Below are 27,036 nucleotides of genomic sequence, written 5' to 3'. Positions count from 1 at the left end.
ATTTGGGAAGCTCACGGACACCGGAGAGTTGATCTTTATGAAATCAGCATGCAGACTCCGACGAGGGAAAGGGAAAACCTCCAGATTTCCGCTCTTAGCACAATTGAAGAATGGGATGCCGTACTTGCAAGCTCAGCGTGGACTCCTCGAAATTTTGTATGAAACCTGGGATTAGATGAGTGATCAGCTTCCGAACGCACTCAACCTTTTTCTCTCAGGTGGGTTCAAGGAGAGATTCAAAGTGTCTCTGGTCAAGCGTGGCTGATGTCCACCTTTACCAGAACACTGTTACTACGAGGAATGCTTGTCCTCCAGCCACGAAGAGGCTGACCAACGCCTTATGACACATGCCAAGTACGCTAGCTGTTACGCTTGTAGCATCGTAGCATCGTTGTGCATGCCAACGACACAGACGTGGCAGTAGCCTGTGTTCATTTTCTTGAAGAGCTTCAAGCTGAAGGACCGAGCGAACTTTTCTTGAAGTTCCCGACTTACATTATCCCAGTACACGAGCCGGCGGATGGAGTCCACTTGTCCAAAGAGGAGCAGATTATGTTACCGTTCGTGCACTGTCTGCCAGGTTGTGACACAACGAACAACGTCGGGAAAGCTTCTTTCTTAAACACCGCGGTGTTTTCAACTTTTGCCTCAAAAATGGTGTCTGTGACGGAGCAGATCAAGGATGCAGAAGGGAAGCTTTCAGTCGACGCGTTTACAGAATTTTACGACCTATCAAAATTCCTGGTCATTGTAAACAATACGGTAAACAGGCCGGATTCAATTCACTGGCTAGTTTAAGGGCTTACATTCGGTGCCAGAAACAAGATGTGAAAACTTCCACCTTCTGGCGACACCTTCGAGCCATGCATACGAAGAGCCATATTCGCTACATGGATAATCTTGTCGTCTATACAGGCTCGGCCGAGCATTCCAGATCCACTTCTCCTTGGATGGGAGATGGCGGAAGGGGGAGTAGATGCGGTCGTCTCAAAATGTAAAGAAGCATCAAGCCTGGAATCTTACTGCAGATGCAAAAGTGGAAGATGCAGGAAAGACTGTAGCTGCTCAAAAATGAAAGGATCCTGCAGCTTATGCTCCTGCCGTGGAACGAGGAGGGCATGCAGGGAGTCTGACCTTGCCCCATCTGAATTCTCGGAAGAAGAAAATGAGGAATATTTGTGAAAATTTTATTTGATACCTTTTACTTTTAATTACAACAGGTCCCTAATCAGTTATTATTACCCAATTTTACGGGCAGGCCGAGTAAGACAACTCCAATGCGCCGTCTGAATCCATCTGTGAAGCAGAATTATTTTATATAGTAAATAGCTCAGTCGTATTACTGGCAAATCAGGCCCCAAAAAGGTAATTTTAGACGCCTTAGTACACCAGAAAACATATTCGTCCATTCTAAAAAAAAAAAAAAAAAAAAAAAAAAAAAAAAAAAAAAAAAAAAAAAAAAAAAAAAAAAAAAAAAAAAAAAAAAAAAAAAAAATTAGTCAACATTTTTTAAACCTATTTTTATTTTTAAGTAAAATTAAATTTTTTTAAACAGTTATGAAGTTTGAAGTATTCCTACCCTTTGAAAAAAAAAAAAAAATGTCCCTTTTCACGATACGGCTAGTGATCATTTCAGTGACACTACAAAAAAAATCGCAGACCTTTTGAAAACAAAAATAGTTTATATGTTTTTAGGTGAAATTGTACGGAATTGAATGCACTTTCTTTTCGAATACGAAAAAAAATTGTTACCTTGAAGAAATTTCGAGTTTTTAGCCTTTCTTTGAGATATCTGTTGAATTTTACAGCACTTATTTTGAAACTGCAGTAAATAGAGAAAAAAATAGTGTTTTTTTTTCAATTTAAAAATCATATTCTTGTAGATCTAGATCTCTTCTTTCGATTGATATAACATTACGCCAGATTCCTCAACCCAATAAGTCGCAAAAAATCCTGAATCGTCACAATTAGTTATAGGCTTAATTTGGCGTTTTTGGCCTATATCTCAGAAACGCCCCAACAGCGAATACGCACCCTACGATATTCGTTTTCAGCATGGTCGACTACCCTAGGATCCGTCCTCAGCATTTTTGTACCTTCCGGCATGTGTGGGTGCACGATACAGAATCTGGCGCTCTGACTATATACTAATTGCTTCCTTTAAAGGCCGTATCCAGAACAAGACCGCACCCCCTCCCCCAAGTTGTTATCCGACCCGTAAAGACGTAACAAATTCCGTATAAATATTTTTTTTGATAAATTTTTTAGTTTTGTCGTTCACCCCCCCCCCCCCCCCCGAAAAAATCATGGATACGATCTTACTTCCTTCGTAAATTTTGTTTTAGCCGTTGAAGCGACAATTTTTTCCTTATTAGATCAGCTAAAAATGACAATTTTCCATTTCCGATTTGTCATTTTTTTAAACATGTTTCGTAATTTTTGGTTACTATTGGCCGTGATTCATTCTTTACTAGGTTGCAGCTATTTTCAAGTTGCTGCCTGTCATTTTCAGGTAATTTGTGCAGCTTTTACTCACGTCCTAGAATTCACGGAAATTAGGAAGAACCCTGCAATTTTTAGATATGTTGAAGTTAGCTGTTGTTGTCAAATGTGTTGGTTTCGGCAGCAAATTGCCGTAAATATCATATTTGGCCGGCCGATACTCTATCAGGCAAAAATATCAGCGCCTGTCATTTAAAAGTAATTCTTGAAGTTTTAATCATATTAAAGATTGTTTTATTTAATCATTGTATTCACGAAAAATAAGAAGGCTTGTACAAGTTTTGTTAGTATTGAAATTTATTGATTTTTCAAATTTGTTAACTTCAGCTAATGCTACCAATTACTATAATTACCAGATTACCATAAAACAAACTACCAAAAATTTTGAAAACTACCTTAAAACAATCATGAATACTTACTTAGTCAATATTGGAAGTGTATTGCTTCAGCTGTACACATCCGACTATAAATATTCTATAAATATCTGACTATAAATAGTCTCACTATTTTGAATTGGAAAACTCTTTTCTCGCTGACTGATTAGCATTCCCTAAAAAAAAGCAGAAGAAACGAGTCTGGCTATTGGGAAACGAGTAGACTGGACTCTATATTTATTCATCCAAGGGGGGGGGGGGGTAAATTGAAACAACACACTTTAAGGAATGAGGTTCGTAAGTAATTAGATTAGTAATGATCGTTTTGAGGTAGTTTTCAGAATTTCTAGTTATATTTTTCTAATGAAGAACTAGGCGTTGTCTTAAATGTCCCTTTAAGGACTGAAAATAAAATTTATTTGTAATGGCCGCGAAGGCCCAAGATAAAACTTGTTTGTAAGGGCTCAAATTAAAAGTGTATTTGAATTAGCCTAAAAGATGGATCCAGTGGTGTGATAACATACCACCTAGCTAAGTAATGGACAAAAATCATTATTTACTCTTTTTCAGTAGATTGTGATTTTAGCCTATGAATAAAAAATCAGGAATATGAAATTTTTGATTTGCGTCTTGGAATATCGTCTCTGAATAATAGATTTCATGTCTAATTATAATAATAAGTTTATTATTATAATAATAATAAGTTTATTAGTTATAATAAGTTTGGGTGGCGGATACTTTAATGGTGCAACATCCGTTTAGCATCAATTGAAAAACTGTTCGAATCGGTTTTTAAGAAGTTATTTTGGAATGCTTTCGTATCTTATCATAAGATTATTTCAGTTTCATGGAAAGTCATTGACCTGTATATGGAGGATCAATGAATCATTTTATTAATACTAAAACACTATTACAAAATGTGAGAGTTTTGACACGATTTTCTGGGTCCTACCTTTACTCACTCACTACTTGTAAGGCTTTTTAGGTTATGTGGCTAGCCTGTTTGAACTTAGAAACAAATCGATATATGTGACAGTTGGCGATTATTCCAATACTCGAACCAGTATCGTGGAACCACTTGAAAAAGGGTTCGAATCTAACTTCACTTGTAGTTGAAAACTTATACTACGGCTCTTCAATCTCTAAAGATCTTTGAGAAAAACGTAGTCAGAGCGTTTAAAAAAATATGTATATTCTATATTGAGTGTTCCTACTCCGCTTCTTGTTCACAGGAAGGATCTGGGGAGAAACTTCCCAGATTGTCCTCCAAGGGACATCTCCAAGGGGCTGAATATACTGATAAGGGAGCCCAAGATTCGTTTGTGCACCCAAACATAAATTCACTATCCCCCCTGTTCTTTTATGCCGGAAGAATTAAAGACTTTCTTCACTTAGTTGACTTATTGCTCCTGCTGGGGATCCAGTGTAGGGAGAGATGCGATTCTGCCTCTAGTCCAGGAGGTCAAGTGCAATGATGACTGCTTCCTGTAGATCAGTATCAATCATGTAGAGGTACTGGCTGTCTCTCCATCTGAACCGAGGCCTTTTGCGGGGGTGCCTCAGTCATGCACAGAGGAGTCAAATTTAATAGAGAGTTGGCGAGTGTTTCTGTTAGCATAGTCTTGAGAACTTTCCTTGAGCCGCATTTATTGTATCACGGATAGAATCAGTAGCCTGCCAAGTCTCAGCACCTCAGATAAGGACTTGAGTCGAAAAGGCATAATCCAGCCACGATTCACGCGTGACGACAGATCCAAGGCAGGTGAGTAACTTGACAACTCCAACAGAATTTATAAAATTAGGAAGAAATTTTAGAGATCTGTATCATAATCCTTTTAGACATGATCAGAACATTAAAATGAGTCTCGAGCAATAAAATATAAATATCGAATCTTTAAGTATTGATTCGAGATTTGTATGACCCTTTTTCAACTTTATTACATTATTCAACTTGAATTACTTGCTGTATCCTTTCTTGCTTATTTTTAAAAATTACTTTTAGTTTATTTTGAACTTTGTTACTTAGTGTTTTTGCCCAAACATTCCCTGGAATTGGTTTGTTGTTGTTAGTAATTTTGTTGGTTTTTCTTTCAGAGGAGATCACTGCAAGTTTTCGTCATTTCGGACCATTGGTTGTTGACTGGCCTCATAAGGCTGAAAGCAAGTCTTATTTTCCACCAAAAGGATATGCATTTTTACTTTTCCAGGTGAGTCATAATTTTATTTCTTTTAGTTTTACTATGATTTCATTTTGATTTATAATTTTTATTCAATTGTTTTTCATTTAACTGTTGTTTATTGAGATGGCTAAGACAATTTTTGTAAATGAAAGATGACAGATTGCCGAAGATCTTCCTTTTAGGCCATCCATCTAGGGCCAAACGAAAGGCAGGTCGTCTCCGAATGGGATTGGAAGCGGTCGTTAGAAAGAATTTAAATGAAATGGAACTTCAATGAGGGTCTAAAGAGGAAGTTTTAAACAGAATGGGACGTTTGAGGAGTCTGCGCAGCTGTGTCGTGTCGTAGCAGCAGTATTATCAGTATGGTAGTAGCAGTATTAGTAGCAATGTCATTAATACTATTAATAATCATTAATAATAATTTAATAACTTAATAACTGTTTTAATAATTTAATAACATTAATAACTGTCATTAATAATAATTATTCATTTAGTTTAATTGGCATTTTGTCCCTTTTTATTATTCAATTTTAATTTAGCTTTAATTTTATCTCATAATTTATAGGTAGCTAACTTTATTCAAAAATAATACTGTAAACTTTCATTCATCAGCTAAAAAAAGGGCCACAATGGCCTGCAAGTATAGCTGTCATCTAATTCGATACATTTCTTTAAAATATTTCATTTATGATCAAAAAACAAATAAATAAGATCAATAAACTACAAAAAAAGAGAACAAAACAAAAACTGATGATCATTTTAGCAAAGTGAGGGGGGGGGAGACACCCTTCTCTCGGTCTGAAATACTCAACATTACTAACTGTTCAGAAGATGGGCCTTGAGGCGACGCTTCAGCTGAGGCAGATTTTCTGATTTTTTAACTTGCTGTGGGAATGGCTTCCAGACAGTCGATCCCATGTATCTGATGACATGAGCCGACCGGAAAGTATTCCGAAACTCATGAACAAGATTATTTGAATTTCACGTTTCATAATCATGATAAGAAGAATCTAAGTTAAAAAAATTCATTAAAAATGTCAGGCCCTAAATTATGTAGACACTGATATACTAAAATACCAATTTGCATGTCTCTGATTTTTCTAACATCCAGAATATCAAACTTCTTATATGTAGATACAGTGCTAGCGCTTCCACGATCATAATTTCCTAAAATTCTAGTTGTCTTATTCTGTTGCACTTGAACTCTCCTATAATTAGACTGAAAGTTACTAGCCCAGATTAAACAACCATAATTTATATTCGACGCTATTAAAGTATGGTAAAGTGACATTAAAACTTTCAAAGGAAGCACATTTTTAAGACAGCATTCCAACTCTTCTTGATACTTTGCAGGAAACTAGGTCACTGTGCGCCTTCCAACTCAGTTTGAAGTCAAGAAGAAACCCGAGGTAACGCGTTTCTCGGACTAGTTTCAAACCAGTCTTTTTAAAAACTATGTAATTTGTTTTTGAAGCATTCATAGCAAGTTTACTGAGTGTAACAAACGTATGAAGTCCCTTTAAAGCACTGTTTGCTCGGTCTATCAAGTCCGGCAACGATTTGGCAATATCAGTTATAGTAGTGTTGTCGGCAAAAGGCGTAAAATAACCAGGGGTAAAAAATCTCATACTATCTACGTAAATTAAAATTAAAGAGGACCTAGGACAGAACCTTGTGGCACACGTATAAAGTCCCTTTAAGCATTATTTTCTCGGTCTTTCAAGTCCGGAAACGATTTGGCAATAACAGTTATAGCAGTATAGTTGGCAAAAGACGTTAAATAACCAGGGATAAATAATCTCATACTATCTACATAAATTAAAAATAAAAGAGGGCCTAGGACAGAACCATGTGACACTCCACAATTCAGTGGGTAAACCTGTGAAACTTTATTATTTATTGGAACTTTTACACTTCTACCTCGCAAATACGACTCAGACCAACTCAAACACTTATTCCTAATACCAAACTTCGACAATCTATCCAACAAAATTCCAAAATCAACAGTATCGAAAGCTTTCTTAAAATCTATAAAAATGGTCACGCAAAAATTATTGTTTTCTAGAGAGCTGTTTACTTTATCAGTTATATTTAAAGCAGAATGCACAGTTGAATATTTTTTTTCTAGAACCGAATTGAGTTTCAGACAGAAATCCGCTATTCGTTAGATGCCCATATAGCCTTTTGTGCACCATTTTTTCATATATCTTTGAAATGAGGGGTTAGTATTGATATAGGTCTCCAGTTTGAAAGGTCACTTAAATTCCCGGACTTTGGAAGCGGGTTGACTTTGGTCATTTTCAGCGAATGGGGAAATTGACCCTCTGTCATTGACAGATTTATCAAAAATACTAGTACAGGGAGAATATTCGAAAGCACCGATTTTAGAGATCGTAGGTTGAGGCCATCGGTCCCAGCACTGTTTGATTTTATTGAAGAAAGAATCTTCTTTATTGCTTCAGAATCGTAGGGTTTTAATTTCATTTCAAAATCTTGACCTCTTAGGTCTTCAAAAGTAGATTCATCTGTCAGTAACTCCTTGTTCACTGCTTCACTCAGAACAGTTTCATCAATCTTCGAAAAATGATGCGCAAACATCACATACTCTTGTCAAGATCTCGGACTATTTCGCCACCAACATTTAGGCTATACTGTTGTGGAGCAGGACTACCTCTGATCACTTCATTAATAATTTTCCAAGTGGCTTCAGGGTTTGGTGCATTTTTCTTAAATTTTTTGCCATAAAAGTCTCTCATTTTCTTCCATCTAGTAGAGTTAACTAGATTACTACTGTAATCTACATAAACTGTGCGTAACTAACCTCATTTGGTTCATTGATGTGTATTGCATACAAAGAATTTCTTACATCAATCATTCGCAGAAGCTCATCATCAACCCAAACTATCCTCACCCAAAAACGTTTCATATAAAGCAAGTAACTGAACAGAATCATCTATATATGAACTGCTCAATATCACGATAAGATGACGTAATGTGGCAGTACCACACGCACACAAGGCACTCATTTATTCTTTTATTAATATCTGCAGATCCATTAATATACGTGCTAAAACGTCCCGGCCGAAAACTTAAAATAGACTGATCTGCCACAAACTTAGATAATAAATATTTGTCAGTATCAAATGGGTCTTGCTCATATCGTTTAAGCTGCAAACTTTGTAGATAAGTACCCATCAAAATGAAAAATAGTAAATATCAGCGTAACTATCGAACAATAAAAATTAAACGCAAAAAATATCCGAAAAAAAAACCACACACAATCAACAAGTGACCTGATTCTGCGAACGAAATGGTCGCTTGGCCTTTTCAATAAAATATTAACATGGTGTGTCCAAACATGCTTCACACCAAATTTGTCTCTCACCATGTTCAAAATGTCTCTTCGGCGCTTTGTTAAAACCTCAGTGATGTATACACCAGTACGCACTAATTTTGCTTTATCCTTGAAGACTCTTCGAAAAATATCTTTGCTCTGAAATTTCACCATTATGGGAGCTACTTTACCAGAACCATCAGGGCTGATCATGTTCTGCCGGAAGCGAAATACGCTTGTAATATGCCTATCCGTTATATCACTAGCACCTAACTTCTGTTTAACCAAATCAATCGCAGTGGTATTCAAGTTTACACCTGGCTGTTGCATACCATGGATTACGAGACTATCAAGCAGAACTTCTTGGTCATAATCGTCAAGCCTCATCTCTATGCGATTGACGCACTCCTCAAGATTCTCAATCTGTGTTTTCAGGGTTGGGAGCGATTTTTCAAACTTTTCAAACTTTGGATTTTAGTCAACCGCAATAGAGTCGTACACTTCGCTGACAGTTGTATTCGCAGATCCACCGCCAGTACCCATAAATTTGATCTCACTCTCCCAAAATGCCGTGGTTTTCTCGTAATTTATATTGTTTTCCCGTTGCCAGTTTTTTTTACTTGGTATTCGTGTTGCTATTAGTTGTTTAATGATGTTTTCTGATTTTTTTTGTAACAAAGATTTAAAGAACATGAAAATTGGAACTTGGAATGTTACGACGTTAAAAAATGACTATCGCATCGACATTTTGACTGACGAATTCAGACGGTTTGAACTGGATTTATTAGGAGTTTCAGAAACTCATATCCCAGGAGTAGGAAGCATGAAATTAGGTGACATAGAATTTGTTTACTCAGGAAGGAAGGATGGGGTACATAGACAGGGAGTAGGGCTCATGATGAATAAGGAAGCTGCGAAGTCTTGTTTAGGCTGGGAAGGTATTAATAATAGAATACTAATTGCTCATTTTATGACTAAAAAGTTTAGGGTATCAGTTATAGTAGTATATGCCCCCATTGAACCAACTGATGGAGATACTAGTGACTCAGATGAATTTTACTTACAGTTACAGGAGCAAATAGACAGGGTACCAGGTAGAAATATGGTGTTTTTGCTAGGAGATTTTAATGCCCAGGTTGGTAGAAATAGGGATAGATGGTATCCTAGCCTAGGTAATTTTGGTGTAGGAAAAGAAAACAGTAATGGCTATAGGCTTTTGCAATTTTGTAGGTATAACAACCTAGTTATAACCAATACGGTGTTTGGTCACAAAATGGCCCATAAGTTGACATGGTATTCACGTGATGGTAAGACAGCAAACCTTATTGATTATGTTATTGTAAACAGAAGACTAGCAGGATCAATACAAGATACTAGGGTGTATAGGAGTGCCGTTATTGATGTTAAAAGTAAAGATCACCATTTAGTAGTGTCTAAGGTTAATTTAAAGCTGAAATTTCGGAAGAGTAACTCCCTCCCGGAAAGTTATGATGTTGGTAGACTTCAGGATGAAAATTTGAGAAAAAAATTCCAGGAACAGTTGAGTACTAAACTTGAGGGTTTAAAATTTGACAATGTGGAAGATGGATGGAATAATTTCAGAAAAACAATTTGTGAAGTTGCTGATGGTTTCCTAGGGAAGAGTGCTAAGACAGCAACTAGGAATATTAGTGAAAAAGCTTTAGGTTTAATAGAGAGTAGAAGGGGTTTGTATAAGAATTATCTGAGCGATAGGTCGTATGAAAACAAAAGGAATGTAAAGAAAGTGGAGAAAGCATTAAAATATGAACTAAGGAGATGTGAAATGGAGGCGATGGATAAAATTGCTGAGGATCTGGAAGATGCGGCTAGACGGCATAATAGTAAAATATTATACTGGCATGTTAATAAATTGAAAGGGAGTAGCCGATCCGGACTAGTCCCAGTTAAAGATAGAAATGGGGTCACAATTAGTGATAAGGAAAAAGTTAAAGAAAGATGGGTGGAACATTTTGAGAATGTGCTAAACCGAGATACAGTTGCAGGAAAAGATATAGATGAAAATGAAAAAGTTTGTGATACCTTGGATGTGAAGGAAGATTTGTTTAGTGAGGAAGAATTAGCGACAGTACTAGAAGGATTAAAAAATAATAAGGCCCCAGGTGCTGATAGTATGATTAATGAGTTCCTTAAATATGGTGGCTCTGAGGTTAGGAATAAGCTACTGAAGATTATGAACATGATTTTTGAAAAAGGGGAAGTACCCAATGATTTTAGGGAAACCTTAATTAAACCACTGTATAAAAAAGGTGACAAGAGTGAATGTCGGAATTATCGAGGCATTAGTCTGGTCTCTGTAGGTAGCAAATTACTGAGTAATATGATACTTTTTAGACTGAGACATGCTGTAGACAAAGTTTTAAGGGAAGAACAATGCGGTTTTAGAAAAGGTAGAGGATGTGTCGACCATGTTTTCACTCTTAGGTTAATAATTGAGAAGTCCCTTCGTTGTCAAACACCTTTGGTCCTCAGCTTTATCGATTATGAGCAAGCTTTCGATTCTGTTGATAGAACAGTGTTAACAAAGGTCTTATCGTTATATGGTATACCAGAAAAATACATTAAAGTGATTTGCGCTATGTACGAGAATAATACTGCTGCGGTTAAGGTAGGAAATGAGGTTAGCAACTGGTTTTGTATTAAATCAGGAGTTAAGCAGGGTTGTGTTCTATCCCCCTTTATATGGATCATTTTGATGGACTTCGTCTTAAGGAGCACAGGAAAGGCAATTGGAGACCATGGAATCAAATGGGGAGGAAGAACGCTCCTGGACTTAGATTATGCTGATGATTTAAGCATATTAGATGAAAGTGTGAGCAAAATGAATGAATTTTTAGAGGTTTTACGAGTTCAGGGTGCTAAAATAGGCTTGAAAATTAATGTTAAGAAGACTAAGTCACTAAGGTTAGGAATAAGTGAAGATGAACAGGTGACCTTAGGTAACGAAAAGATTGATCAGGTTGGGAGCTTCAGTTACCTTGGTAGTATTATTAGTAAAGATGGTGGGAGCAGTGAAGATGTTAAAAGTAGAATAGCTAAAGCTCAGGGTGTTTTTTCACAGTTAAAAAAAGTTTGGAAGAATAGAAAGATAAGCCTACAAACCAAGATTAGAATATTGGAAGCTACAGTGATGACAGTGGTCAAATATGGCTCTGAAGCATGGACACTCCGAAAAGCAGATGAAAATTTACTAGATGTTTTCCAGAGAAATTGCCTACGGATTGTTCTGGGTACCCGGCTGACTGACCGTATTTCAAACAGTAGGTTGTACGAAAAGTGTGGTTCAATCCCGCTTTCTGGGGCTATAATGAAAGAAAGGTTGAGATGGCTAGGCCACGTTCTACGGATGAAGGATGACAGATTACCGAAGATTGTCCTTTTTGGCCAACCGTCTGGGGCTACACGGAAAGCAGGTCGTCCTTGTCTGGGTTGGGAGGATGTCATAAATAAGGATTTAAAGGAAATGGGAACTTCCTGGGAGGGTGTAAAGAGGGAGGCTTTAAATAGATTAGGTTGGAGGAGGAGCGTGCGTAGCTGTGTTGGCCTCAGGCGGCTTGGTGCTGCAGTGAGTTATTAGTAGTAGTAGTAGTAGTATATTAAATTTAGTGGTAGTGTATTGTAAAGCAACGGACAGAAAATTAATCAGCAGCTTATACGTTGACAATAATAAATGGAAAAAACTACATTAAATAAAATTAATAGCTTTTTTTAAGATGTAAGAATTCCGGAGTAAAACCGTATGCCGAACTAAACACAAACAGTAAAACCCTTAAAAAAAAACATTTCGTGACCTGTGCAGATGTATCATGACCTTACGAGGGAAAAAAAGAGCAGGAAAAGCTTTAGTTTGGAACAAAGCCGTATGTGGCCGTAAGCTCGTATACCGAGCTTGACCACCCACCCCCCCAAAAAAATTCTAACTTAAACAAATTTTTGATCTGTTTTAAAAAAATTCGTAGCCTCCCTCCTCCCGAAGAATACCCCCCCCTCTGAACCAAAAATCCTGGATACGCCTTTGGGTGAGAAAATGATGGAATGTGAAGATTTCCTAATTATATATTTTTTTATGAGATCATACTAAAACTAGTGCCTAATCCGTTATTATATCGAGTGCCAACATTTTCTCTAGTAACTCATGTAAAAACTTTCAGTTGGTGGAATTATGTGAAAATCAAGTTGAAAAGACTCTGAAACCTTCTAGATGTTGGAATACAATATGGGTACATGGGAGAGATATTCCCCTCCAAGTCATCATCAAAGTATCAAGTACCTTCCCAGTCCTGTCCAACAAAATTAATTCAGAATTTTTGTTAATAGTATAGAAGCCCCCCTTCCGATTAATTTTAAACCCTCCTGCGAGGTCCTGTAAATACCATACCTACTCTACCATTTGTACTTTCGCGGAATGCGATCATAGTTTCTGAAGTTGTGGCAGTAGAGAATAAATCCCAGTGGTGGCAACAGAAAGAAAAAAGATAAAAAATGAATAAATGGCGAGATTAGGAATCCGTAAATGATGTCTTGGTTTTGGCTTTCATTTAGTTCTTGTGATATATGTTGGTCACCTTAAGTATTCATGTTTATTAAATCACTATTTCTGGCAAAATCTAGTAAACAGGAGGGCGAATTTCTATTCTTGTTCTGAGTAATTCTCGGACACCCTCAGCAAAGAATCGAGTATCTTCATTGTCCTAATCCTGTCTAGTATAGTTGATTTAGGAGTGCTGAGAGCATGGTGTCAAATCTTTAGTTTTTGAGGGCTGATTTTGGTTTCAGGATGTAACTATGAACCAGAATTTAATCGAAATCTTATTCTACTTCGAAAAAGAGTTTGGACATTTGTATTTAATAATGCGACAAGGTTTTGAACATTTGGATATTATTAGTAATGAATTAAAAGAAAAAGGAAAAAGAAGTAGAAAAAGTACTAAATATGTAGTGTCAAATGGGGGAAACAGAGGCGTATACCCCCTAGAACTGTACCCATCCTTCTCTAGGATTTAAAATACACCATTTCTGAGGCATTTTCATTGAATATGCCTTTTGTCCTTATTTGCGTGGGACAATCGAAACATATCAAATTTATCCCCCCCCCACACACACAGACACCAAATTTAAAGAATGTATTTCTTTTGGTTCCATTGCGACTGAACCACTGTGTAACATAACCACAAGTAACTGCACCTATGTAATTGAACTCCAAAGTAATCAGCTTGGTTTGCTACTCTTTCCTTGGAAAATTAAGGGCTCCCCAGGGAATACATAGAACGCTGAAGGGTCCCAGTGACTTCTAATCAACAGTTGCGTAGTTTATTGTATTTTTGTAGATTTGTACTGGGTTTTGTGCCACTCGGTTGGCGTCGAAGATTGTGATGGGGTTGTTATTCTAAAGTAATATTTGTTTCTTTTTCATTTTCATTTTTGACTTGTTCTGATTTTCGATGTCGTTTGTTTTCTAAAAGCATAATTCTTTGTTCTTCACTTTATTTTGACAGGTTCTGATACTCACTTTCTCGCTATTGTTTATAATTCCCGCTGTCGCTTAGCTTCTAACCGTGTATTTCTTTGTTCTCACTGTCGCATATCTTTTCCACATATTTCTTTGTTGTTCACTTTCAATTTTTAATTCATTCTATTCCTCGTTGTCGCATATCTTGCAACCACATGTTTTTTTTGTCCTTCACTTTTTTTTACTCGTTTTAATCCCTGCTGCCGGTTATCGTCGAACCAGATGTTCTTAACATGTTCTTTACGAACCTTTGTTCTTTACTTCTGTTTTTGACTAGTAATAGTCGTTTACGCAAGTACTCTTACTATTTATTTCTTCGTTATTCATTTTCGTTTATCATTATTTTAGTCATTTTTTCAATACCCTTTACCGTAGCTGCTCGGATGTGGCTTTTCACGTTAATGGTCTAGGTCGTTCATTTGTCCTCAATGCATTATGAAACTACTTTAAACGTCTTTTGTAAAAAGAGTAATTACACTTGGTATTTTATACTTAGTTATGTTCCTTTTGTAATGTTGCATGCGTCATAGATATAAAACAACGTGCTCACTCCTGGGTGGGGAGGAGCGGCGCAAATGATGTAATGTATTCTGTTAAAATGGGCTCATAAATATGGTGAGCTCAATCATGCGATTTTCGTCAGTCATTTGTTTCGTGTGTGATTTTGCCTGCATCATAGATGCAAAAAAGCACAACCACTACTGAGGCAAATACGACGTGTGCATGCTCTTCAAATATACTCGTCAATCTCGTTTTTTTTTTTTTTTTTTTTTTTTTTTTTTTTTTTTTTTTTTTTTTTTTTTTTTTTTTTTTTTTTTTGCGAAATCAAGGCTGTTAAGGCATGTTCTCCAACTTCTGACCTATATTATATTAAATAAAAAAAAAAAAATTTTTAACTGCAAGTAAGGACTGACATTAAAGCTTAAAACGAACAGAAATCACTCAGTATATGAAAGGGATTGTCCCCTTTGAAGTTTGATGTTGGCGTTTCACACAGATCATAGGCAGGATAGATTTTGTTACTCTGGTTTCAAGTCCCTGGATATCACATGCATGAATTTTGTCACGCACTGACGCAAGTGTCTTCCGCGTTTCATGCACAGATAATGAGGCATCATCTGTCAAATAAACTCCAGACTGGTTCAAAACTGTTTTCCCGCGTAACTTCCTACTGTTCTCCTAAATAATGAGTTTGAATTCTCTCGATTCCACTTGAACTTTCACATATTTTTTCATTGGGTTTGACTCAATTACAGTAAACTCTGGAACGTCCATTTCTAAACCTTCTGTAACTATGATCTGAAAATAGGTCTTTGCTTCATTTATCTGCAGAAACTACATTCCAAGCCAAGATATGTTTTTTTGTTTCTTTACTTTCCACTTTCATCAATGCTTGTCGCATGTTAGCCAGCTGCGATCTTAGATTAACCGTTTTATCAACCACAACCGACAACTGAATCTTTAAATTATCATTATCAGTTTCAATCTTTGTTACTTTTGGTTTTAACTCATATACTTCCCGGTTCGAATCTTGAGCTGCGTTCTCAACCTTTGAAATTCTGTCCTCCAGTCCACTCATACTAGCAGAAAGTTCTGCGAACGCTTTGGAATTGTGCTGAACCGTTGTCAAAACTAAACTTAAATTGTCCGTCAGATTTTGCAGCGTCACAGAATTTTCTCGACCACTGGAAGCAGCTGAATTATTCAAGAAACGTTCATTCTTCCTTTAATTTTTCGTCATCTTCTTAGAACCCGCCGAAATCGCAGAAAAAAAAGAAAAAAAGAGAAATGGATAGAGGCCTACTTCAGAATGCTTCTGGTTTACCTTCACAGAGTTCAGTATGCTAAGCCGTTAATTTAGTCATGGAAAACAGCTATTTCAAAATCAGCAACGAGAACTCCAATAATAGCTTCTTCCAAAATCTCGAACTTCTCAACAGCTAATCCTTTGCAAAAATTTCTTCGAAATGTTTATTTACTGCAATACACCCTCTGGCTAAATCCGGCGCAAGCGATATGTTATCACTCTGAATTCATGCGAACGATATTCAAATGCATTCAGGTAATTAATAACGAATTTTCTTCTTAAGTGTATGAGCAAAAAATATCCAATAGTAAAATTGGAAAAATATCCAATAGCATATAACTAACAATAGCATATAACTAACAATCTGATATTTCACTTATTGCTAAACTTCTGTAATTGCTGGATTGTACTCCACTTCACTTGCTGCGCAATCCAATTAAATTCGAACTTAAATCCAGTTTATGTCCTCATGGTTGAAAGACAAAATCAATACTGAGAGTTAACCTTTAAAGGTTTTTTTTTTATTTTCCCTGTTGGTTCACATAGATCCGAATCTTAGGTTAAGAGGATCAGGGGTTTTGCTACAGAGAGGGTGTTCTCATGCCCTCGAATCATGCATTGTCCCAGTGCCTTTTACAACTTTTGTTCTGCTTAAATAAGAAGAAAACCTCTTGAAGATGGATCTTTATTTTTCCTATACGTAAAATAGCCAATAATTCAGGAGCGATCGATGGATTTTTTTTCGGATACGGAAAGGGAGGGGGGCTGAAACTTAGAGAGGAGTGCATATTTAGAGCAGAAATTTTGTATTTTTTTGCAATTTAACTAGACTATAGTAAATTTTACGGGGTAGATGTATCCTTTGACTTTTCTTGCGGAAATTTTCCTTATCCTTGGGGAAATTCTCTATCCCTCTGAATGGGACACAGTACACCCCCGTCCTCCCGCGACGTTGTGAAATATTGCGTGGGATGTATACAGTCTTAGTTACATTTTGACCATAAAAGCATTCTTTTTTGTTGTTGAATTCCCCCCCCCCCCGATCTTCATAAAAGAAATGCGACCACGTCCAGTAATTCGTGCAACTTGACTGTTGAAATGCATATAAAGAAAAATTATTCCTCGAATTATTTATTTTATTACTATGTTATTGAAAATTTTATTATTATATTATATTTACAATAAATATAATATATAATAAATTATATTTATCATTATATATTTATAAAATATATATATATATATATATATATATATATATATATATATATATATATATATATATATATATATATATATATATATGTATATGTATATGTATATATTATATTTTTTTATTATATTATTATTATTTTATTACTGTAATCATTCATTGACCGATATGTTTTAGGACGAAAGTTCAGTGCAGAAGCTAATAGACGCGTGTATTCAAGATGAGGATAAGTTGTACTTGTGTGTTTCTTCCCCAACTATTAAAGACAAACCAGTTCAAATCAGGCCATGGAGGTTGTCGGATGCTGATTTTGTCCTTGACGCAACGTTACCTTTGGATCCAAGGAAAACGGTTTTTGTTGGAGGTGTACCACGTCCTCTCAAAGCAGGTAATTGGAATCCTTCCAAGTATTGAATAAGATATTAAAGGTATTAAATTCCTTCTCATTGGTTCTCCTGCTTGAAGTTTTAAGAGAACAAAAAATAATTCTATTTGCAATTTATGGTATGTGACTATCTTTTTGATGATTATTCAACTGATCAATTGGGTGGTATTTTCTATCACTGGTGTAGTACGGCGGGGAGGACTTCCTTGGATTCAACATATTTAGTGGATATACTTTTAGAGCGAGATCTAAAACTCCAAATGTCAGAAAACAATTTTTCTACGGTTTTTATTAGGCCCTAACGATTTTCTAGGCCCCTGTATCATCTATCGAATAATTAGCAAAATCGCTGTCCTAGTTGAAACATCTAAACAATAGGAATGAGAAATAGAACTGAAGCCAATAGAAAATCCCAAAGCCTTTTATTTCTTTGTTTTTGTTCAGTAAAACATATCCTGCTTTGAAAACCGCCTCTTGATACGCCACAACTGTGGCTCAAGTCAGTGTCTTGGCCCTCCTTCTTATGGGTAGACTCCTTGCCTCCTCAAAAGTGCCAGAGTGAATCGTTTTTGTACAGTATTCTTATCACTAATAGTTTCCTTTATCTACTAGCGTCCAACCCTTTTTCCAAACATGAATTTCTAAAAATGTTCATATTATATTCATTAACTGTGTATTTTCTGTCATGACAGAAGGGTGTAAACCTTTTATCCTATCAAAAAAGACACCTGCTTTTCCGTCTTTTTTCTTTTCCCCGAGTGGATTAAGTATTTAGGTGACAGTCAATTTCTACCTATTGACTCGAAGGATAAATTTATACATTGTGTCACTCATAGAAAAGACTCATCAAAACACAACAATATATGCATGGTTTTGCTGTGTTACTGCACATATTAATGAAGTAGTGTAATAATTGTTGATTTGAGTGTGTAGAGTCGAATAATTTGCCAACAGTTTAGTGTTTCACTTTGGTGTTGTCAAACTTTTTGACTGGTTTTATCTGTCAGTCGTAAAAGTTCTATTTGAATTACTCGATCGAACTAAGCTATTCGATTTATTCCAAAAGTCATATTAAACTATTAAACTTGTTAATCTATTCTGCAATTTCTGGTCCGCAAACTCTTGTGGTGTCAATTCACGAAAATTTAAGGGGGATGTTTTTTAATATCTAGGGGGGAGGCGAATTCCAATTTTTTCATTGAAAATACCTAAAAGGGTATTGCTCAATCAAAATATCCTCCCTATAGGTGTTTTTAAAAATTTGGGGGGGGGGGACTCTCCCTCAGTTGACGCCACAGAGCAGCTCTGGAAGTCGAACAAATACAAATTTTCTCACTGTAATGATATAACTTAGCAAAAATTTTATTTTTGTAGTGTTTAATTCAGAAGAAGTCATAAAGTGCTAACAGCTATATTTCCACTTTATTTCTGTGTAAGGTTTTTCTTTGTTTCGAAATTTAATTGAAGTACCAAGGACGGTACAAATAACATCATTTTGTTTTGATTGGTTAAGTTTAATTTTCCACAAACTATATATATCTTCAAAAAAGAATAAAATTCGATGTTAGCGAAAAAAATTCGAAAAAATGCAGTTTTAGGTTTAGCGTTCGCCAAAATAAAAAAGGGAACTTGGGTGAAAAAAAATCAGCCAAAAATAAGCTAAAAACGTACGGCATCAAATAAGAATATATAACTTTCCTCAAAAGTGTAGTTGTCTCTGGGAATCAAGAGTTTGTCAATGATTCAATTTTCTTCTAACGACAAGCGCTCTCAAATTTAATTGATTGATTGTTTTTTTTTATGGTTTCCATATTTCATGGTAACGCCACTGACATATATGTGGTACCTCTCTAAAAACTCCTAATTTTGAAACAATAAAAAGGAACATCTTCGGAAATTGCGGTTTTTAGGTACTAATAGACTTAAAATGGGTCCAGGGACAAAATGTTTTTGTTTCCATGTCAATGGTACATCAACTATTTTGCAACGCACAAAGCCTTCTATTGAAAGGGCTACGTGAACAGTAAGCAAACGCCTTACTTAGAAAGTATATAGGGAGACCTTAATTAGCCAGAATTAAATGTTTTTTAGGAAAAGGTACTATTATCTTCTTAAGCCAGTGCTTTGAAGTTGGTTGGATAATGCTTTAAAGTAGGTCTGGTTTTCATGCTTTATATGTTTCCTGATTTCTTTAACCCCAATAATGCTTAGAAAATCTCTAATTGTTCATAATAAATATCTATTTGACAAATAACCTTAATAATATATACATATATACATATATATATATATATATATATATATATATATATATATATATATATATATATATATATATATATATATATATATGTATGCTTAACGAAAGTTAGCATACTTTGCAACTATTTACAACAAATGTTTATATATAGCTATTTTTGTGATTGTGTAGAATAAATTCAAATGGTAAATATCATATATTTGAATGTCCAGAATAATAGGTCGTAAGAAAAGGCAACATTTATGTTTTAAACCAATGGTTTATATACGTTTTAATTTTCCTAATTCCTTTAACTTCAAAAATTTTTAGAGATGATTAAGCTTTTTAAGGTACAATACAAATTGTCTTCTATGTAAGTTTGGCATATTTTTATTTTTTAATAGTAACTGTTTGTTTAATAAATCTGTGCATAATCATATAGTATAAGTAATAAATGTAAATAGTAAATGTTTAATGATCCAGAATTTTTTTAATGCAGTAACTGAGTTATTGTTGCTGCAGAAAATCAGCAACTGTTTTAAACTAATTTTTCAAAGTAAAAATTTGGAAATATTGAAATGTCTGGTCAGGATTGGTTTCTCAACTTCTTTAAGTTTTCTGATTGTCGTTTCTAGTTTTCTAGATCCTAGAGAACCTATGCATTTCAGTTAACAACACAAATAGTCTTTTATAAGAATTAAATATATTTTGTAGTATTTAAGATAAATGTTTATAAGTATATACATATATAATTATATCTTACATGTAATAAATATAAACGGTGGATGTTTAAGTAGACAGAGTAATAGGTTTTGAGAAAAAGCAACGGTTCTTTTGAAGCTAATGCTTTAAAGTTGAAATGTCTAACTGGTCAGATGAGATAAGATTTATTCGAAGAATGGCTATCACAGGCCCATATGAGATAAATTTTTTTTAGTAAAAAAAAAAGAAAAAAAAGATAAAGATATATTATTTGCACTAAGTAACAGCATATTCAGTTTTAACAGCCACCCTGAGAAGTAAAAAACTTGTCCGAGTGCTGGCGAAAATACACTAAAATAATACAAAACAAAATAAATAGTAAAACAAATAATACAAATAATGACTAATAAAACAACAAATATGATGAGATTGGCTTGAAGAAAAAGTCGACATGTCAAAAAGGTTAAGAGTATAAGAGGGATGAAAATCATTAAAACATGCAGATTTATAACGGACCCCCAAATAATTTGCTTAACCGTAAAAATTTTTTCAGGAACTTGGGCTTATTAATTGACAACACAAATTATCTTTTACGAAGTCTACCCATACTTCATAATTGTTCATTTTTAAGGTTTTTGCTTTTGTTTGTATCTATTTATTTCTATTGCAGTTGAATTAGCTATGATTATGGACCGTTTATATGGAGGGGTTTGCTACGCGGGGATTGATACAGACCCTGAATTGAGATACCCGAAGGGCGCAGGACGAGTTGCGTTTAGTAACCAACAAAGTTATATTGCTGCGATTTCTGCAAGATTCGTTCAACTGCAGCATCAGGATATTGATAAACGAGTAAGTTCTCTCGCTTCTAACCAAAATCACGGATTTATTTGAGAACTGGATCACATTTAGGCACTGGCAGATCCAGGGGGGCCTGGGGAGACCCTGTACCCCTCCCAAGATTTTTCTGGCACCCTTATTCCTTATTTTTTTCTGTTTTATTTTTTTTTAAGTTAGCTAAAAAGAGCAAAGTTAAAGACAAGATTAAAATTTAATTACTTTTTTTTAGAAGTGGCAAACTTTTAATTAACAAATGCAAAATTAACAAAGTAAATGAAAAAAAATAACCATTTTACTGCATGCTTTATTCATAACTCGACCCATATCTGTGTGATTAGGATCCCCCCAAGAAAAAAACGCTGATGCTTATACGCTATCTAAAAAACACGTAAACAAATAGTCAACTACCAATATCTATAAATTTCAGTGAAACCTGAATGAAGTACCAACCACTCGCACTTCACAACGTCACTCTTTCTAACCCAAAATGACACTCATTCAATTAACACGAGTTAATTTCATTTTAAACACTCACAAACACATGATAATCAAAATAAACAAATCATCCAATGTCTATATTATTGGGTAAAACTGATATTCTACCAAGAAGCCCTATATTCAGTTAGAGTCATCTTATCTGAGACTTCCATTGGATTCCTGTTTTAAATCTTTGGGACATTTAGAGAAAATGTAGGACAATGAAAGAAGCAAGGAAAATTTATCACCAGTGTAAAAAAAAGAAAAAAAATGTGCAAATATTTTTGGTTCAACCATATATTTTTATTATTGGTTCAAATTCTTATCGTATTTTGGTTCAAAACATTATAAATTTCTGGACCAAATATTTTATAAAAGAAAGACTGACCTTGGAGTAAGCGGAATAAGCGTTTAAAGCCAGTCAGCATCTCTTGTGACATTGCAGTGATGCCCTTCTTTGAAAAACACAAAAGACTAAAACGAGGTTTATATACAAATTATTTGCTCCAAACTTAACAAAGTTCAAAAAACGATAAAATTATGTGCAAATGTGATAAATAATCTCTAAAGGCGGAAGTATTTGGTTTAATTGGTTCGAATTGTAGCTTTAATTGTATGAAAATAAATCTTCAAACACTGTTCTTGCATATAACAAGTAACAAGTTTAGTACGCACTTTTTACTGCAGGATTCGTGACACCGTTAATAACTTGTAGAAGACTCTAGTTTTTTTTTTTTTTTTTTTTTTTTTTTTTTTTTTTTTTTTTTTTTTTTTTTTTTTTTTTTTTTTTTTTTTTTTTTTTTTTTTTTTTAGCCCATTGATTTTTAGGTCATTGACCCATTTTTTTTGTAAAAGAGCATAATTCCATGTAATGTCTGGATAAATGTATATATTATAGGCTATTGTTGGCTGGCAGCATTCTATTATAGGTTAGTAATTAAGGAAAAAGTAAAATGGCTGCGAAAGTCAGATAGACCAAAATTTATTATAATCAAAAGTATTCTTTTCATGAGTTAATACATACTTAGCTATGCAAAGGAGTTGAATGAATCGAGTCAATTTAGATCTCCAGTAGAAATCTGAATTGTAAAAGGCTACTCTTTGAAAAATGGTTTTCTACCTGGAAGTTAGCCTATTCAAAATGAGATTAAAGCATGTTGGACAAAACTGAAAACATAATTTGATCCCCTGGAACCATTTTAGGTCTACTCACACCTAAAAGATTTTTCTTTTGACTGTTCAAAAGCTGTGAAGCTCTTAGGGTAACATGCCAGTGTTGCCATGTTGAACCATGAAAATGGTAAGCAAAGCTAATTATTTTATTTGGCACCACTTTTTGTCCATGATACATTAACAATTTGTTAGTTTCCAAACGCAACTATGCCTCCAAAGAAAAGCTAAGCCTTCTTGAGGTGTTTGGTTCTTTATAATTTCAGCTATTTTTTGTGATTTTTTCTCATTGTTGTTTTTTATTTTATTTGGCATCTGCTGCTATTATAAACTAAATATTGCAAAGGAAAGATATTTCTTTTGGTTGGTTTAGAAGTTATGTAGCTTTTAGGGCAATGCCATCATTTTGTCAGTGTTGCCACGTTGAACCCTGAAAATAGAAAAGTAAAGCTAATTATTTAATTTGAGAACGCTTTTTGTCTATAAAATTTCAACATTAATAATCTGTTGGTTTCCAAACGCAACTACGCCGTCAGTGGAAAGTTATGCCTTTTTGAAGTGTTTGGTTCTATATAGTTTCTGCTATATTTTTTTGGTGATTTTTTTTTCAACGTTTTATTATTTTTTTTTTATTGGGCACCTGTTGCTATCAAAAACTGTATATCATGCCTGAAAGATATTTCTTTTGGTTGGTTTAGAAGTTATGTAGCTCTTAGGGCAATGCCATCATTTTGTCAGTGTTGCCACGTTGGACCATGAAAATAGATAAGCAAAGCTAATTATTTAATTTGAGAACGCTTTTTGTCTATAAAATTCCAACATTAATAATCTGTTGGTTTCCAAACGCAACTACGCCGTCAATGGAAAGCTATGCCTTTTTGAAGTGTTTGATTCTATGTAGTTTCTGCTATATTTTTTTGGCGATTTTTTTTCAAAGTTTTATTATTTTTTTATTGGGCACCTGTTGCTATCAAAAACTGTATATCATGCCTGAAAGATATTTCTTTTGGTTGTTTTAAAAGTTATGTAGCTCTTAGGGCAATGCCATCATTTTGTCAGTGTTGCCACGTTGGACCATGAAAATAGATAAGCAAAGCTAATTATTTAATTTAGCAGCGCTCTTTGTCCATAAAATCTAAAATATTAATGGTATGTTTTTAACATATAAAAAATTAAATAAAAAAGAAGCTTAAAAAAAATATATAACATCTTAAATTTGAAATGAAAGGAGGAACAATGGCTGTGATTACTTATCCCCCTAGCTATTAGGTGTATTCTCGAAGAGATAATTGAATGCTCTGCACGAATTTGATCCATAAAATATTTTCTTTTTGTTTGGATCTTTCTTTTGTACTAATTTAGAATAGTAAAAGCGATTAATGTTATACATTGTCTGGAAAATTGCTAGTTTTGTGTTAAAATCATTCTATTCCAGAAAAAAAGGTTTGAATATTTATTTCTCCTCTTTCCCCGAGCTACAAATGATCTAGAAAATAAGCCAATAACCACACAGTTTTTATATACTCTTTTTTTATTATAACTATTTTTAAGCTAGGAGCTAAAAAAGAAAAACAAAGTAGTGCTAGCCTGACTCTTGAAATCATAAATAGAGACCAATTGCAAAAACATCAGATTGAAGTATCATCTACAGTCTCATTCTAAATGGGTTTTAAAGAGGCAGAATTTATGTAGCTTCTAAATATAAATTGAGCAATAGACTGATATAAACCATCGATATATGCTCACTGTTGGAGGTTGAACGCTTTATTCTCGCCCTTGTTCATTTGCACTTAACATGCACATGACGATCTTATTTGAATCAAAGAATATTGTGAACCTGTAAGAGGGGAAACTGACGCTTGCATCAAGAATACAATCAAGAACGCCATCTAGCACTTGGCGACTGCTCAACCCAACTGGTACATGCTTGTTTTCTTAGGTAATTTACAGTGCAGTTGAGAAGTATGAACGCAGAATTCTGTATCCCATAGGCCTATCAGCTTAAAATCAACCAGTCTCTTTAAACTGCCAAGATTATAGTTCTTTAAACTGCCAAGAAATAGTTCTTGAATTTATATATCTTAAATTTAAGTATCAGTACAATCTTTCATTTCTAGCTTATTTTAATAAATATGGGCCCCTATTGCTTTGAATTGATAATTTTAAAGCATTTTAATTAAAGCAATTTAAAGCATTTTAATTAAAGCAATTTAAAGCATTTTCGTTAGTTCGTAGTAACGCTAAAGTTTGCCTTTTTGTGTCAATTCTTTAATAACAAGGGCCGTTTAGAATAAGCACAAGGGCCATTGAATTTGAATGAAAAACATTTTTAAAGATGGGATTTCAGCATAAATTGCAAGGGGCTAGGAAGGAGCAGCCCCTCTCGTATACGGAATAACTTCTGTTTGTTTTAAAGTGTTAACGTTGCTTTTTACTATCAGTCGAAGAAAATTGTTGTTTTTAGAAACAGCTGATTTAAATAGTCTTTGCATACTTACTTTAAAAATCAATTTACAGTACTACGTTGCGTAACGTTACTACGTTACTTTAAAATTCTTAAATTGTAGAGACCTTTTGACACTAGTATATACTGTTTCAAATACATCCTTGTAGGGCTTAATATAGTAAAGCATATTGTCATAATTAAAGGAATTTTATTTGTTAAGACGTATAAAAACCATAATTTAAATGCATTATTTGTAGAAAAGAGAAAAAATTCTAAAATATTAGATATTTCCTGTATCAGCTATAACTAAGGGGATTTGGCTCTCAAAAGGGTGTTTTATGTACCAAGGACAGTGAATATGAAATTTGATTGAGAGAATTTATCAAATAGAAACTGACACAACCAACCATATCTTAAAAAATTAGAAAAATCGGAAATTCAATTTTAATGAAAAAGACGCCGTATGAAGTTATGCAGTATTTGTAAAAAAAAAGAAGTAAAATCTGACTTTCGCAGCCATTTTACTTTTTCCTTAATTACTAACCTATAATAGAATGCTGCCAGCCACAACAATAGCCTATAATATATACATTTATCCAGACATTACATGGAATTGTGCTCTCTTTTACAAAAAAAAAAAAGGTCCATGACCTAAAAATCAGTGGGCTAAAAAAAAAAAAAAAAAAAAAAAGATTCTTGAGTCTTCAACAAGTTATTAAGCTTGCGTGTAAAATTAGCTTTCAAAATTACAGATACATATCACCGAAAATCATACATAGGTGTGGCTTTCCCTTAAGGTGTAATCAAACCCGGCTCAATAGTAACCGAAACTCTAAAAAACGTAATTTTTATACCAATAGTTACATCAAAAGAATTGAATTTTAATGCTAATTTTAAATATATAACTTTCATCAAGTTTAGTCATACCCATCAAAAGTTACGAGCATGAGAAAATTTGCCTTATTTTAGAAAATAGGAGAAAACACCCCATAAAAATCATAGAATCCCAAAATCACACCATCTGATTCAGCGTATCCGACAACCCTACTGGAGAAGTTTCAATTTCCTATCTTCAAAAATGTGGAATTTTGTATTTTCTGCCAGAAGACAGATGCGTGTTTATTCGTTTTTTTTTTTGTCTCCAGGGGTGATCGTATCCACCCAGTGGTCCTAGAATGTCGCGAGAGGGCTCATTCCAACGAAAAAAAAAATTCTGGTGCCCATTCAAAGTGACCGAAAAAATCGGAGGGCACCTAGGCCCCCTCACACGCTCTTTTTTTCCCAAACTCACCGGATCAAAATTTTGAGATAGCCATTCTGTTCAGCATAGGCGAAAAACCTAGTAACTATGTCTTTGGGGACGAATTAATTCCCCACCCTCCCCTGCAAGTTGCAAACTTTGACCATTGTTTACATATAGTAATGGCTATAGTAATGGCATATAGTAAAGTGTGCAGACGTTTTTAGGGGGACTTTTTTCAAGTTGGGAATGGATTTGGGGAGGGGGTTACATTGGAGGATCTTTCCATAAAGGAATTTATTATGAGGGAAGAGAATTTCCATGAAGGGGGCGCAGGATTTTCTACTAGTATTAAAAAAAAACAATGAGAAAATTAATAAAAAAAAAGTTTTTCAACTGGAAGTAAGGAGCAGCATTAAAACTTAAAACGAACAGAAAATATTCCGCTTATAAAGGGGTTCATCTCCACCACAATACCTTGCTCTTTACGCCAAAGTATTTTTTAGTACTTTCAACTATTTATTCTACGGCCTTTGTGATTCAGGGGTCATTCTTAAAGAATTGGGATGAAATTCAAGC

The 27,036-nt window shown here is 34.6% G+C and overlaps 1 protein-coding gene across 1 annotated transcript in view; it reads left to right on the top strand.

Moving 5' to 3' along the window:
• The window catches only part of LOC136024815 (cytoplasmic polyadenylation element-binding protein 3-like), a 108,414-nt gene that overhangs the window by 65,455 nt on the left and 15,923 nt on the right, over nucleotides 1-27,036 (top strand). The window contains exons 4-6 of the mRNA XM_065700295.1: nucleotides 4,971-5,083; nucleotides 17,136-17,346; nucleotides 20,955-21,136. Coding sequence (XP_065556367.1) covers nucleotides 4,971-5,083; nucleotides 17,136-17,346; nucleotides 20,955-21,136 — 506 coding nt within the window. The remainder of the gene's footprint in view (nucleotides 1-4,970; nucleotides 5,084-17,135; nucleotides 17,347-20,954; nucleotides 21,137-27,036) is intronic.

The sequence above is a fragment of the Artemia franciscana genome, chromosome 3 (genome assembly GCF_032884065.1).
Source record: "Artemia franciscana chromosome 3, ASM3288406v1, whole genome shotgun sequence".
Lineage (NCBI taxonomy): Eukaryota > Metazoa > Arthropoda > Branchiopoda > Anostraca > Artemiidae > Artemia > Artemia franciscana.
Note: the sequence above shows the minus strand (reverse complement) of the source record. Positions and strands in the feature narration are given on the sequence as shown.